The sequence below is a fragment of the Aspergillus luchuensis genome, chromosome 5 (assembly GCF_016861625.1).
Source record: "Aspergillus luchuensis IFO 4308 DNA, chromosome 5, nearly complete sequence".
NCBI classification, from domain to species: Eukaryota; Fungi; Ascomycota; class Eurotiomycetes; order Eurotiales; family Aspergillaceae; genus Aspergillus; species Aspergillus luchuensis.
The window spans coordinates 3410134-3425214 of NC_054853.1; the positions used below are offsets into that span (position 1 = coordinate 3410134).

Consider the following 15081-nt stretch of genomic DNA (forward strand, 5'->3'; position numbering starts at 1 on the left):
CTAATCAACCTTACTTACTTTGTAATTATAGTAGGAGTCAAATTACCCCGTGGGGAAGAGGGGATCCAGAATGAATTAAGGCAGGTGGAGTAGTAATGCTTGTTTCGTGGGTGCCTGGGCCCTTCCCAGTAGACACTGAGGATGGATACAATGTATTGCAAGCTTCTTGGTAACAATATTTCTATGTTTCTTCTCTATAGCCCATGTTAACTTTGGAGATAGAGTAAGAACCATACTTTGAATGCCTTCTAGACTGTTCTTTTCCAGTGGTTACAGAGAGAAAGAGAGAGACAAAGTGAAAGAAGCGGCGGTGACCCGACAGCTGAGTCAGCCGGAAGATCATCACGTGGGGGGACACGAGGGTGGGGGAAGCAAAGCCCAAAGGGGAAATCGGGCTGACGGCGAACATTGGAGTTTCGCCATTCTGTGTCAGTCCAACGACATTCTCTGCTATGCGCCATCTCTTGCGGCCACGGGCTTAGTTTCTGAAGCTTTTGCCCTATCGATTCTCATCGGGCTCCCCGGATAGCTCCACTGCCCAAAGAAAAAAGCTGCAGCAAGTAGATACAGACAGACGTCGTGTTTGGTCTTCCCCACCCTTCGGCTCTTGTCCCCAGTCCCCAATTCCCGGGCCTGACCGGTACTACGCGTTTGCCGGGCCAGGCCAAATCATGAGATAATGGGGGAGGAGGGTAACCCCGAGCCCGGAACTACCTCTAATACATCAGATATTAAGTTTCAAAATGTGAATGTGGCCGCTGCTCCAGGTCCTGCGCCTGCTCGTCGTCATTCCAATGATCAGAACAATCAACAAGCAGAAGACCGCTTGGCTCCTTCGAGAAACCGGTCTGCCAGACCTGCTCAGCAGTCCAGCTCCAGGAACTTCGAGTTTGTCCTAGTCACGGATCATGAGTCCAAGCGCCAGGTCCGCCGCCATGCCATGCGCCAGTACATGCATCAGCGGCGCTTGGACAGCATCGCGCGACTGGGGACAGCTCGTATACCTGGCGGTGGTTGGACCCCTCGCTCTCCATCTGACTCCCAGGTACCCGAGACCTCCTCGTCGCTGGCGGAGGAAATCCCAGATGATCCTGCTATCAAATCCGAAAAGGGTTCGCCGAGTAGCGAAGAGGACCATCCACCACCTGAAAAGGCAAAGGGACCTTCGCGATTGCTCATCCCCAAATTACACAAGGTCAAACGTGAGGAGGGAGTACCTCATCCCTCACTGGCTGTTCAGAAGCCTACAGTTAAAGCCTTAGACCCCCTCGTTACTCCTGGAGAAGGTTCCGTTCGAGACCCGTTTAGCTGCTATCCAATTCCGGTTAGTCATGCAGATCATGAATTGATCCAACATTGTACGTTATATTGCGCCGCAGATGTCATCTTTAAACCTAAGACGTTGCATGCGCACTTCAAACCCCTGCATATCGCTTTACTTCCCGACTGGAGCTTACACGTATGTTAGTTGTGGTCACGTACCCATCTATGATGTATAAGTTTGCCGACTCGATCGCGAACAACCCCATGATGGAAATATTCCGGCAGTTTGCTTTGCACGATGGCCTGCCGTTCCAGGCCATGCTCGCCATTGCATCGAAGCACCGTGCAGGTGTGGAAGGGAAAACTGAATCCGTCCAAAGCTTGACCCATAAGATGCGAGCGCTACGGTTGATGAACGAGCGCATTCAAGCAGACTCCACTGGGCAGTATGACGGAACTATCTACGCTGTTGCCACAATGGCTGTCATCGAGGTACTATGGCTAGTTACGATTTATTATTCAAGGATTTAGCTGACACCATAGAGAAATGGTCCAAGGATGCATCCATAGAACGGATGCATTTTAGAGGATTGGCATCGATGATTAGGAGTCGTGGAGGAATGCAAGGCATGCGGATTTCTAGCCCCTTCCTGGAGAAGGTGCTGTATTGGTAAGTTTGTGTGGCTGTCTGTATCAAAGGATATTTGTTAACGGTTTCCAGGGTGGATTTCAGTTGTGCCTCAAAGGCCATTGTCAGCACTTCTCTACCCTGGACCGGTGCTGTGTCGGCTATTCCTCCTCTCGACTTCCTGGACCCGACAATTCACCTTGCAGTACCCCATGACTCAACTACAGCAGAAGACTCGGAGAGCCTCTGCGAAACCTTTCGTGCGTGCGAAGACTTTTTACGATTCTTCCGTCGTCTTCGCGAACTAGAACGCTGCGCCCTAGATGCTCCTTATACTCTCATACCCGATGCCCCGCCTAAGCGCATCAACTATTTCACACCCGGCACGCAGCTCTACACGATTCTCACGATGCTCCCTGACTACGATCATGGAATTCGAGATATTCGCTTCATCGACGAATACACCTGCATGGCCTGTCTCTTTTTCCTGGCCATTGCTCTCCACGACTGCTACTTAAACTCAAACTCCCTCGACCCCTACATGGAATGGCTAAGCATGGAAATCAGAAGCATGAATCCATTCACCAACCCCAGCATCACATCTGTCCTCTGGCTCTTCCTCAACAACGGCGGCTACCCGCCAAATCATCGCGGCGACGCTGGCGCCCGGTGCTGGATCGTTTCCCGCATGGTCCGAGTCGCCAAGCGCCTCGAATGGAAACGTCACGGCACAATTTGGGACCGTCTCCGCCAAGTCCTCATCGACTTCATCGTCACCCAACAAGAGTGCGCACTCGGATGCGACCAAATCGACGCCGAAACTCTGGCCGCCCGCCAACGTAAACGTCTCCTTCATGTCCAAGAAGACGCCTCCCCCTCTTCATCCTCATCATCACCAGACTACTTCTGGAACGAGGCCCAGATGCGTGAAGATATCCTCAACTTTAGTTTATCCTCCATTACGACCACAGATGTGGGTGACGATACTACAAATATACCTGTTTTTACCTAAGTAATATTTCTATTTTTTTTTCTCTCCTTTCGCAAATCTTTATGCCTTACGGCGCATATGTATGTTGTTTATTCACATCGCATCAACTTCATTCAGTTATTACTGGGCGTTGATTTCACGAAAGAGGGAAACCAGGATACTACTACTGGACGGATATCAAATGGCGCAGACAGGAACTGGGATTGGCTTAATGCTTTTAACGAGACAAAGACGACAGACGAATGAATGAATGATTGGGAATAATGAAGACGGATGGTGTTTGGGCGTTTCACACGGCAAACGAAAATGAAATGAAATGATGGGATGGGATGGGATTGGACTGGGTATAATACGGCCTTTCAACAGGGCTGGATCTCTAATTGTTTTTGGATGATGGGTGGGTGGTAATGAGGGGTAGATTGTGAGGAAGACTTTCTATTACATTAATCTAGTTGATTGCAGATCTTTGATGGTATATGTAGCGCAAGGAGGGGATGACAGAATAGATCGAGTTCCCAAATGCGCTTCAATGTTACCAGTATCATGTAAGATGATGCAGTTGTGTCACTTTGTACGATGCAATCGTAAAGTATCTATCTCTCGCTGAGACTATCATACACAGCATAAAAATGAAAAAGTGGAAAAATAACCATAAAACCATCAACCAGTGGGTATTTGTATTACGTCCCTAAACCACAAGAAAAAAAGAACAAGAACTCTTGACGACAAGTAAAATAAATGGAAGGGGGCATCAAGGCAAACAAAGCATGCAATCGGCCAGCAACATCATCATCATCATCTAGATAAATAAATTGAGCAAGATAGGCAATGACAAGCAGCAGCATAGAGCATAGTATAAAGCAACATAATGATCATCGTGCACGCCGTTATTGACAGATCAGGTGGGGTGTGATGTGTGATGTGGGGTAGAGTTCGATGCAAAGTAAAAATGGGAATAGAAAAGGGAGAAAAATCCACAATCACTACCAATCAAGATCAATGGTATCAAACGCAAAGACAAGATGAGCACCTGCTGAAAATTGAAAACATATAGAACGGATAGGCTTGGTAGAACTTTTTTTTTCCCCAATGCGAACTGAACTGTACTTCTTTGCTGGTTCGTTTCACGTGTTCCTAGCTGGTAATGTCTTGATGCTCCTCGACATCAGCATCTCAGCGTGTCCGTATCCACATCCATGATATCATTAGTAAAAGAAAGAAACGCAAAGTCAAAGACGTTAAAGTGTGTCTAGGTCGGCTTATCACATCCGATCCGGCCGAGTAACGCTTTATGATCGCTCTGGTCGCCAAGACGAACACGGCCGCGTCCACGAGGCCGTACATTCGAAGACCCATTGGCACGGCGCCAGTCCGCACTAGAGCCATCGGTCGGGACAGCTGTGCCATTGGGGCCATCCTTACCCGAAACATCTTCTTCCTCCTCTTCGTCGTCGCTGCGAGGCTCCTCGGCATTTCCGGTGCGGAGGACCCCGACGGCGACTCGGATGACCATGGTGAACCAGATAAGCGAGAGGGCCTGCAGCGCCAAAAGGCAGGAAAGGAAGATCCATTTGACGGTGCGGTTCATGCAAATTGGGCCGCTGATGTCCTGGAAGGGATAAAGCAGGTATCGCCAGCGGTTGGGGTATGCGTCGGTGGAAGTCATCTCCGAAGTGGTACCGGAGTAGCAGCCGTACGCCATCCTGGCCGGGACGTCCTTGTAGATGGACCAGCACAGTTGCGGGTAGTAGATATGGCGCGTGATGAGCCATGTTACCATGAACACACCAAAAGCGACATTGCAGGTGGTCTCGTACTTCAAGTATTTCAGGATTTTGGCCGCCTGGTATTCGAATTAGCTCACGTCTTCATACCTAGGGTCAGATTCCTACACACCGGCAACAAGAGGTCCACAATGTCCATGAGCGATAGTACCACGTTGGATACATTGTAAAAGCCGTAGATATAAGCCGATCCGAAGAGTGTGATGGTGATGATATGGTGAGTCAACATCTGATAATGGTCTTTCCGGCGCTCCTCAATGTTGATAACTAGAAGCATCTGCACCCAGAACGCCAATTGCACCAGAAGGTACCATTTCATCAAACCCGACACATTGCGTGCGGGCCACTGATCCCAGATGGCGCTGAAGTCGCCCCAGTAGTATGAGTTGGACCAAATGTACTGTATCCCACGGTCAGCACGCCCGATCATATAAGCGCAATGTCAAGTACGAACCATGCCAAGGGACCAGAAAAACCCATAGTATAGGCAGAGCCAGCCTTGCTCAGCCAGACGGACCGAGGCCTTCCGTTTCAACCCGCAGCGTTGCGCCAGTGGCTGGAGCATCCAGTCGATAACAATTGCCCGGATAGCGATGAACGCAATCGCGGAGCTGGCGATAAAGTAAATGTCGTCCCATCCTTGCACATAATCTCCGGTGGCGGGCTGGTAGTACGACAGCTGGAAGAACGGGGTGGTGTAGGGATTCAAGGAAGGGTAGAGGTGGTGAACGGCCAGTAGCATGGAAAGAATGGTCAACGAGATACCTATATACGGAAAAGTTCTGGTTAGCGCACACAGTTCGCATGGAATTAGTTGTTTGTTTTGCAGAACATTGACGGGACAAAACAGTGAATTATTATCGGAAGCTGCATGATTGGTTCATACCGATCTGGTTGGCCAGCATCCATTCCCGGAACGTGGTTTCTTTGGCGGCTGGGCGGTGGTGTCCGCTGGAGGTGGAAATGCGGGCATTGAGCTCCGAGGCCGACTGCGAAGCCGGCAACGATGCGTCTCTGGCCATGACGAGACACACAATTTACGGAAGGGGTCGGGATTCCAGACCCAAACAGCAGTAGCGACTGATTCCGCGGAAAAGAGGGTGGTGACCAATTGAGGGGAAAGACGTCTCCGAGAGGGAGGAGCGAAGGAGAAAAAGCAAGGAGCTCGAAAGGCGACCGTCAAGCTGGCCGAAAGAAAGAGAGAGAGAGGGAAGGGAGCGAGAGCGATGGGGATCGAAGGAGGTACGTCGCGGGTCTAGCGAGAGCGGGCGAAAGTGGTTCCCGCCCACAGCTTGGATTGGCAGTGAGTGAGTGGCAGCAGTGGGCTGGCCGCAGCTGCTGTTCCCTTTTTTTTTTTTCTGTTGAGACCGACAACCTGGGCTGAGACTCGTCGGAAAGACTGGAGACGATTTTGAGAGACAGAAGCACCACCCGCGGTTCCACGGCGGGTACCTGGGATTGATTAATCGGTAGGCTTTTTGGGGGGGGAGTGGAAGATGATTCCCTGTTGGGGGTAACGGGGCTCAGCACGGCACACACCCTTGGTAAATGAAGAGTATACTTAGTTAATACAGCTGAAGTCTGTCTGTCTCCCGGGCCGAGCCTGCGACGGATATAGGGACTTGTTGAAGTAGTAAACAAACAAAGCAGTTGTCCACCAAAAACCACACGCAGAAGTTGAGAAGGTCAAAAAATTGCTCAATGCCCGGATTGCTTGTCTGGAGAGAAAGTTGGAACAGGCGAGGGGGAAAGGGCAGCGAGGAAGAGAGTGACGATCTCAAGAAAGGGAAAAATAAATAATATATACAAATTACGATGAGGGGAAGGTATTGACTGTATCACGTCTGTTTCAAGGCTTTTCGGCCCACTCGCCGTTACGTACGCGGTGTTTCTTGGCCTTTAAGTTTACCCAGTGACTTTTTCTGGGGACATCCACAGCTGATACTTGAACGGTACTTACACCACCGCTGACGCCGCCCGATAATCCCAAGTATCCCACTGGTCGCTCTGGTTGGGACATCCAGTCTCACCGCCCATGCTTTCCTTTCCTAACTTTCATGCCATGCAGGACTGTGACGTACCATGGTAAAGTCAAACAGTAAAATAAATGCAAATTGGAAAGTTTAGATAGATAGATAATCTGGCTACATAATATTAGAGTTATCAAAGTAACTTGAAGGTAAGTCAATACCGAGTAAGTTGGACTACATAGTGAGTGTAACTTGGGACTAGTACGGTGTCTCAAAGAAACAAGGTTACTTGACTAGACTCTCCCCCAATCGCCGGTTGTCCTCCTCTCACCTGCTCCTCCCAAAGGCTCTCCCGCTTCCTCTTCTTTTGCGACTCCAAAAGCGATCGCCCGGTCTTCTGATCATCGGGATCCAATCACCCAGTGAAGGATCCTTCGCCTAACTTGAACGAACCTTTCTCATTGCATTAGTCTGGAATTTTGGCGGAGACGCAGCACTAGTCTACAATTCATTGATAAGCGTGTTCTATCATCATCAATCATCATCATCTTCCTTTTTCATGCTCGCCTGTTAACTTCGCATCTAGTCTGCCGTCTATCTACTCAGAGTTATCTATCCCGTATCACAGACCCGCTGATCATATTATATAAGTACAGAGTTCAGGCCTCATTTTCCACCGGATGGAGGTGCACGATTATGCTGCATGTGTGCCTTAACCAGATGACCAGCAGCCAGCGCGGCGCAGAGCGACAACTCCGCAGCTAAAGTAGCTGCCGCAATAATGCGAGCGAGCTGCCGAGCATTCGCTCCCGGTTCGGTGGGATGCGATCCTCGAATTCCAAGACTGTCAAGCATGGCGCTTTGAGGTTCCAGGATGGTGCCACCTCCTAGTGTCCCAACTTCGATAGAAGGCATCGAGACCGAGATCTGGAGCGAGCCGTGAAGACTGGAAATGATTAGAGTCATTCTCGCATATGAGCTAAGTTGGACTTACTTCTTCATGATGGTGATACAGTTGGCACTCTCTGTAACCTGTGCCGGATCCTGCCCCGTCGCGATAAAGATCGCTGCTACCATATTAGCAGCGTGTGCGTTGAATCCTCCGATTGACCCGGCCATGGCCGAACCGATCATGTTCTTAGCTACAAAGAGCTCGACCATGGAGTCAACATCGGACTTCAGCACGCTCTTCACAACATCTCCTGGAATAATGGCTTCTGCAACAACGCTCTTCCCACGTCCTTCAATCCAATTGATCGCTGCTGGCTTCTTGTCGGCACAGAAATTACCACTCAGTGTTATGATCTTCATATCTTCAAATCCGGCAGACTTCATCACTTCCAGGGCGTACTCAACGCCCTTGGAGATCATGTTCATTCCCATAGCATCGCCGGTAGTAGATTTGAAACGGATGTAAAGGTTAGTGCCTGCAATCGCAGTGGTCATGGATTGGAGCCGCCCGAAGCGAGTAGTCGAATTGAAGGCCTTTTGCATTGTCGTCTGACCTTCCTCGGAGTCAAGCCAAATCTTAGCAGCACCCGCGCGATCCAGGGTTGGAAAGCTAACACAGGGACCCCTGGTCATTCCATCCGCTGTTAACATGGTTACAGCACCGCCGCCGGCATTGATGGCCTTGCTTCCTCTACTCGCGCTCGCAACAAGGACACCTTCAGTAGTCGCCATAGGAATGAAGTAGCTCCTTCCATCAATGACCAAGGGCCCGGCAAAGCCAACGGGGACTGGCATGTAGCCTACAACATTCTCACAGCATGCACCGAACACCCGAGACCAGTTATAGTTCTCATACGGGAGCTTGGAGTGTTCCAGAGCATTGGTGATATCTGCAGTGGCCTTGGTGCGGGAGATGACAGCGCGGCGAACCTTCACAGCGCGGGTAAAGTCTTTCAGGGTCTTCTCCAAGGCATAGCCGGGGATTTTTCCGCGCAGAGAAAGCTCCACAACCTCCTCATCGGTTAACTCATGGGCGCGTTTCTCTGCAAGCATCATTTCCATTTCCTCTGGAGTACGCTTGATCGCCAATTCTCCCCCGGCTGCCGGGCTAGTTGGAACAACAGCTCGTTGGCACTCGCATGGTACATTGCGAGACACAACATTGACTGGCTTCTCTGCCTCAGTGGAATGCTCTGGAGTATTTTTAACGCCCTGTCTAGCTGCACTGAAGAGGTGGCTGTTGAGGACAACACTCAGCACCAGGGCGGCAATCACCCACTTACAAAAGACCGGATCATCCAGGCTCTTGAGCAAGCCACCAACAACACGACCACCGATACCGTATCCATCAAGGGTGAAAGTCATGTCCCCATTGTCGTCGGAAGACCCCATTCCAGGAAGGCCGTAGTGCAACTCATACTTGACCGGGGCGAGGACCGTGACAATTGTATCTTGGCCGCTCGACCTGGCCTTGTCAAGGATCACGTCGAGCCCATGGGAGGCTACCTTAAAGGGATCCACTGGTGGAGACATGCCCATACCACCCAGTCCGCGAGCCAGATCCTTGACTGAGTGTGTGTTGCGGAAAGGAACCATACACATGCTGGCAATGTTGACAAGGAGAAAACCGCCTACCATAAGGACCTTGAATCGAGGAACATGCGCACTCTTGCCGAAAAGCGTCGTTTTAGACTTGCTCGGGCTGCTCCTAGCCACATCCTCGGCCGTTTGGGAGCTGATACCGTCGTCTTCCAGCGCCTTACGCATATCGCTGTACCCCTTGATCTGGTTGACTTCGAGCTTGATGCAGACGATTGCCGTGTAGAATGTAAAGAGAAAGATGGCATCAAAGAACAAAGTCCATGCGGCTAAGAAGCAGAACTGCTGTAGCCCTCCCTGCACCCCAGACAAAGCTCCCAATACGAGAATTCCGATCTCTATCGCATATTCCTTAGCGATCTCCGATCCCTTGTCGGTGATGACAGACTCGATGGCGGACTGTGTGTTAACCGAAGGGCTGCGGCGGTCCATGGCATGTTTTAGGATAGCCCGTGTTAGACTGATATACCTTTCGAAACCGACAATGACCACCAGAAATGGCAAGCCTTCAGAGAGGAGAACCATATTGACGGGTACTCCAAGCTCCACGGTGACAAAAAGTCCAAGCACGAAGGCAAATGTGGATGAGAACAACACACTCGTGGCAAGCCAGAATTTAGAGCCCATACGATACATGGAGAAGAACAGCGATGCGAATGTCATATGCATGAAGATATACCCCAGCAGCATAATGGCGATATCCGCTGTTTGGGTATTCTTGAGGAGGTCCACGAAGCTAACCCAGGCATCTTTTGCTCGGTCTGCCAGACTGTTCTGCGTTTGTGCTCGTGCATTCTTCATTATCCACTGGCCTGGGCCGCTGTTCGGTACTTCCTGGACCATTGTCAGGAAGTCGGATGCTTGACTGTAGGGGAGGGAGAAAGCATGAATATGTTCCTTGGAGTTGGTGCTGAATGATTTGGATGTCGAGGGCAAAGACATGACAGAGAGGTTGCTCGGCAATTGGAGCAGGGGTGTGGCCGGGGACTCGTGGAAGGTATCTGTCCTCTCCGGGAATATCAAAGTCAGAAGCGCGGCATGGTCGACATCGCTGGAAATTGGAGCGTTTGGAACCTCCGCATGCCAGTTCCAGTCGGACTGAGGGCCCGCATAGAGTCGTCTACTCCCGGCAGTGAGTGATGACCAGTCTGCCTTTGCCACAGACTTGGTCTTGTCGAATATACTGTCTTCCAACAGACTGCTATATAAGGAGCTAACCAGCAAGGCGACAGCAGCCACTGTGTGTATCGGATGCGCCGATGCAAGCCGGGAGAGGGAGAGCAATCCCGGTGTGATTTTCTCCTTGAACCATGACGGAGTCGTCTGAGACGACACCGGCTGGACCTCACGGGATCGCGAGGATATAAGTGAGCCAGCCATCCTCTGCAAGAACCGAAGAGGATACCTTGAGTCTCACGTATCAGCAATCACTCAGAAGAAGGGAATTGAGTAACTGAAGTAGAATGAATCAATTGACTGCCCCCAGAAATTAGGGGAATAATATTAGGGGAATAAGGCACAGATCATCAAAATCCGGCCAGCAAAACTGACCGACAGAAGCAAGCATAGAATTAGCGCGTCCGTTCTCTCGCTTGCTGGGCGGATGAGCGAGGGCGACGAGCTAAAACTAAAATCTCACCCGTTTGGAGCAACAACAACAACAATAAAACCTCCTGACACAGTAGCCTGGCTGATCATCCTACTAGGCCACTTGCTTAGCTGTTAGTAAGTTACCATAGTAGTTACCCTTTGACCGTGTAGATACTAGCCCGTCTCCGCAATCGCCAACATGACTGGTCCATGCTTTTGTGGCACTCCCGTTATGGAGTGGGTTATGGAGTACGGGTGTGGCAGTGCATTCATCCATCATCCATCATCCATCTCAAGCGGAAAAAATGTTGCCTAAAGTATTCCAAACCAACTAACCAAGGTTAGGAGTGATGTCTCGCTTTTTTGTGGACCGATCTCGACTAGTTACTAGTGAGATATGCCCGTCCGTCCGCGCGCCCCGAGAACCACCGCAAGTTGATGCTTTGCGTAGCTTAGCTTAGCTCGTCATTAGTGTAGTAGTTGTTCCGTGCTGGGCTGCATCGGTGGTTTTTGTTTCTTTCTTTCACCGCAGGTAGTTAATTTAGTAAGATGGGTGGTTATGCGTCAGCCTAAATCTTAACTAAATGGATAGTTAGCTTGATAGTTAGCTAGTCAATTGTTAGCTATTTGGCTGCTGGCAGCCTGGCTGGGACTGGCCGTTTCGGGGGTTAGCTTTGACGTTGTTGTTTAGACTATATTGATGTGTTTGACTCGGAGTAGGGACTCGGGGATTGGGGCTGATTTTGGGGCTGGGTAGTTACTAGTAAATAGTGGCTATTGTTCGTTATATTTTGTGTGGGTATGGTGCTGTGGCAGGGTCACTGTGGCTCTGTTGTTCTGGTAGTATATGGATGTGGGTGTGTTCACGTCTCGATGCTTTAGCAGCTAATGACAGGAGTAAACGGATAGATAGATAGATATCTACATGCTGAGCTTCTCAAACATACATACAATATACATAATTCACAACACACAGCTACAATCTAATCTACTTATATTAATTCCCCTCCAACCCAGCCGTAACACCATTAACATACTCCGCCGCATCCATCCCCAACCTCGCCAAATCAACGCCCCCCTGCCCGGCCATTGCCCGAGACATCGCGCGGACAACTTCCTCCTCCTCCCAAATCGACGTAGGCGGCACAGCACCCTCCTCTTCACCATTCTCTCCCCCACCAACCACCGTACCCGCCTTCATGGCCGGGTTATCCACATTCATAGCGACCACCGTACGCCAATACGCCTCATCCCGATCTCTAAGCATCTTATCCCGGACGACTGCATTCCTCGCCACAGTCACAGCATGCAGCTTCGACGTAGATCCCGAAAGCGCCCCCAACGACGCAGACACAACCTGATCGACCTGTTCTGCCTGAGACGGCGGAGTGAAGAAGAATCTCCGTGTAGCGGAGAGCCAGATTAGCAGGGCGCATACCCCGTCAAAGATAGCGAATAGCAGCGGACGCAAGAGACCAATTTGGTAGTATGAGCTAGACGGGACTGCTACGCCTGCGCGCACAGCCGCGGACGCGTACGCCATCGGGTCGTAGGACATGACCACGTAGATGTCTAGGAGAGTGAACGCAATGCCCATGATGGAGAACTCCTTGCGCCATTTGCTTGCGTCCGAACCGGCGAATGTCGAGGAGGTTACGAGGCCGATTGTGGCCATGTGGAAGAGGTGAGGGAGGAGGACGTTGAAGGGGAGGTGGTAGATAGCGTAGGTGGTCAGGTTATCGAGGGAGCAGAAGGCGCAGTTGGTTAGGGTTTCCGGACCGAAACGGAGATATACCTTGCGGGCGAGAGTGGAGGTGAGTTTGGACTTGAGGAGAGTGTCGGATGGAGTGAGGGATTCATTGGGGCGGAGACGCGCGAGGCGCGAGAAGATGATGTCTGTTGATGTGGTGAGGCGGGAGTTGGTGAGGGTGAAGATGCTGGGACTGGGCGCGTGTGGGTTGAAGGGCAGGCTGAGGCAGAAGAAGAGGGTGATGGTGAGGAAGAGGACATTCAAGGCTCGACTGGCATCTTGGGGAAGAGGGCGCGGTGGTGGGCGGCTGGAGAGGGCGACGCGGAGAGTGCGGTAGTAGTTGATGGCTCGGGGGATGATGATGGGCGCGAAGAAGATGAGGACGGATTTGATCCTGATGAGGGAGGTGTGGAGGTTAGTGGTTGGTCTGGATGGGAGGGTCGGGTAGGATGAGTGCATACGTTGAAAATGAGATCGTTATTTCACCCATCTTTGCGGAGAATGGCGATGGCGCATTGCAGTTCAGTGGTAATGGGATATCCAGATTCAGGACCGTACAAGAAGCGGAAGTTGGCCTCAAGCGGGCTTATCTTATCGCCGGTGGGCGCTAAAGCATGTTTTCCTACTGGTCAGGCACGCGGATCAGGGACACCGCTCAGAACAATAAAACTTCCGATCTGGTTTTACGGCGTAAGGAGAAGATCGTCGACTCAAGCTAAATAGGACTTGAATTCAATTGAATAGTTTGGGTAAAATGAAATACGATTAAACGATTGATATTGCAAGTAGAAATGCAAAACCCGAAAATCCAATATCCCCACTGCCTATGCTCGCTAATTGCCATACTGTCAACGCCAACGCAAATGATGACCCCGCATCTGAACTCCTTGTCGTGTCGTCGCAAAAGCACATTGTCTCGGTTTATTTCCTTAGACATGCGATGACTGCATTGCTGGGTGATGAGCAAGATCGGGAATAGTCATTCCTGCGGAATCCCTCGAGTACTTCGATGACGCCGCATCATTTATGTTGATAGGATTGACTGGCGAAGATATCTTCAAAGGGAATCGCGTGCGCCGCATAGACATCTGCCTATTCACCGAGTTTTGGGGACTGTAAGTAGGCAAAGTTTCCTCCCTCTTCATACTCAGCTGGAATGAACGCTGGCTGCCATTTCGCGACATCACTTTCTGGGGCGCCACTGCTCCATAGACCCGCACATGTCGTGCACTGACGCCAAGATCGCTATCGGCGAAGATAAAGCTCTGTGTATTCCATACTATCAGCGTTGCGCTCACAAAACCCGAAGTTCGACTTACCGCAATCACGTTGATCACGCTCATGATCATGGCTAGAATGCCAGCAGAGAGCACAATCCTCCAAAATGCCATCCCAAGGGATTCCTGGCTGGTGGCGTTCGTGTTTAGGTCTCCCAGCACTCCAACTCCCAGTATCAGCATCGCTATCGCCAAAGTGATGAACCCGGAGTTCTGCCCCAATAATGGCCAGTTACGGTCGAAGTAACCGCGGAGAAAGGGAAGCTCGGAGATGATGAGGAATACTGTTATGTCAAACTGTTAGCCATCCAGTACAGTATTTGGAGCAAAGGCTACTTACTGCTAACGCCTGCAGTGGCGACGTGAGAGACAGCCTCGAAAAAGAAAAACGCTGTCAACAAGTCAATCTTGACCAGCATGACCACACTGGCGGCAATGATGTCCAGAAACACAATGATGTTAATGACACGAATGGCGTTGAGAATCACGTATCCTGGGCCGGCCAGGGATTCTTTCAACGAAGCCATCATGATTTTGGTGTTAGATTAGTGGCTCAGCTGCCGGAAAGCTTGAACTTTTTGTGACCAGTATGAAAATAGGTAATTGTATCTTAAGAAATTATCGAGTTGGATATCCGTTCTGATTGTGATGCACCTTTATACTCTGCAACAAAAACTTGTAGATTGAAAGGAATGAGTAGTAGGGACTGACCAGCAGCAAAGTGCTAATTGATATGGGTTAAGAGCAAGGAAAGAAAGAACCACGAGGTCAACTCGCGAGTTAAAGAAAGAACGCGGACCCAAAGAGTTAACGAGAGGATGAAGAACAGCCAGAGGAAGTTATTATCTGTCAGGTCTACAAATGCCGGACAGTGTTCTGGTTGAGCGGGACTGAAATGCCCAACAAAGACAAGAATAGACACAATAGGCGCGAACCTGAGGCTGAAACACTTTCGACACGACTTTGAATGAACAATAGCCATTCATTCTGGCCCTTAGAAACACTCGTTACCTACTTGGGCGGCATTTGCCCTTTTCCGGGTCCCTGACTCGATCAGTGTTTCTCTTGCCTTGGACTTCCTGATGGATCCCTCCCGAGTCAAAAGCCCTACACGAATACAGAGCGCTTAAGATCCTCCACTCAGGATTAGCTATCGTTCCGCGTACCCAGTAATATTGAGGAATAAAGATAGAAGCTGAACCAGAGAAGTGAGTGGACTGTCAGATTTCAGTCCATTAAAAATGCTCTCTTTAGTATCCACTGCTTCATTGACTTGGT

At 50.3% G+C, this 15081-nt stretch overlaps 5 protein-coding genes across 5 annotated transcripts; 1 reads left to right on the top strand and 4 right to left on the bottom strand.

The window, feature by feature from the left end:
• Window positions 1-679: 679 nt before the first annotated feature.
• On the top strand, window positions 680-2903 carry AKAW2_51099S (uncharacterized protein; the record flags this gene model as incomplete). The annotated part of the gene is made up of 4 exons (XM_041690991.1): window positions 680-1358; window positions 1469-1755; window positions 1809-1933; window positions 1985-2903. 4 exons carry the CDS (start codon window positions 680-682, stop codon window positions 2901-2903), a joined length of 2010 nt encoding a protein of 669 aa, XP_041544520.1.
• A 1228-nt stretch (window positions 2904-4131) lies between these two features.
• Window positions 4132-5688, bottom strand: LAG1 (putative longevity-assurance protein (LAC1); the record flags this gene model as incomplete). The annotated part of the gene is made up of 4 exons (XM_041690992.1): window positions 4132-4725; window positions 4779-5066; window positions 5121-5431; window positions 5553-5688. The coding sequence occupies 4 exons, from the start codon at window positions 5686-5688 to the stop codon at window positions 4132-4134; spliced, it is 1329 nt and encodes a 442-aa protein (XP_041544521.1).
• Window positions 5689-7302: 1614 nt separating this feature from the next.
• HMG1_2 (3-hydroxy-3-methylglutaryl-coenzyme A (HMG-CoA) reductase isozyme) lies at window positions 7303-10566 on the bottom strand (the record flags this gene model as incomplete). Its single annotated transcript, XM_041690993.1, has 2 exons — window positions 7303-7582; window positions 7631-10566. The coding sequence occupies 2 exons, from the start codon at window positions 10564-10566 to the stop codon at window positions 7303-7305; spliced, it is 3216 nt and encodes a 1071-aa protein (XP_041544522.1).
• A 1207-nt stretch (window positions 10567-11773) lies between these two features.
• AKAW2_51102A (uncharacterized protein) lies at window positions 11774-13016 on the bottom strand (the record flags this gene model as incomplete). Its single annotated transcript, XM_041690994.1, has 2 exons — window positions 11774-12920; window positions 12988-13016. 2 exons carry the CDS (start codon window positions 13014-13016, stop codon window positions 11774-11776), a joined length of 1176 nt encoding a protein of 391 aa, XP_041544523.1.
• Window positions 13017-13455: 439 nt separating this feature from the next.
• Window positions 13456-14333, bottom strand: AKAW2_51103A (uncharacterized protein; the record flags this gene model as incomplete). Its single annotated transcript, XM_041690995.1, has 3 exons — window positions 13456-13791; window positions 13846-14087; window positions 14144-14333. The coding sequence occupies 3 exons, from the start codon at window positions 14331-14333 to the stop codon at window positions 13456-13458; spliced, it is 768 nt and encodes a 255-aa protein (XP_041544524.1).
• Window positions 14334-15081: the final 748 nt, after the last annotated feature.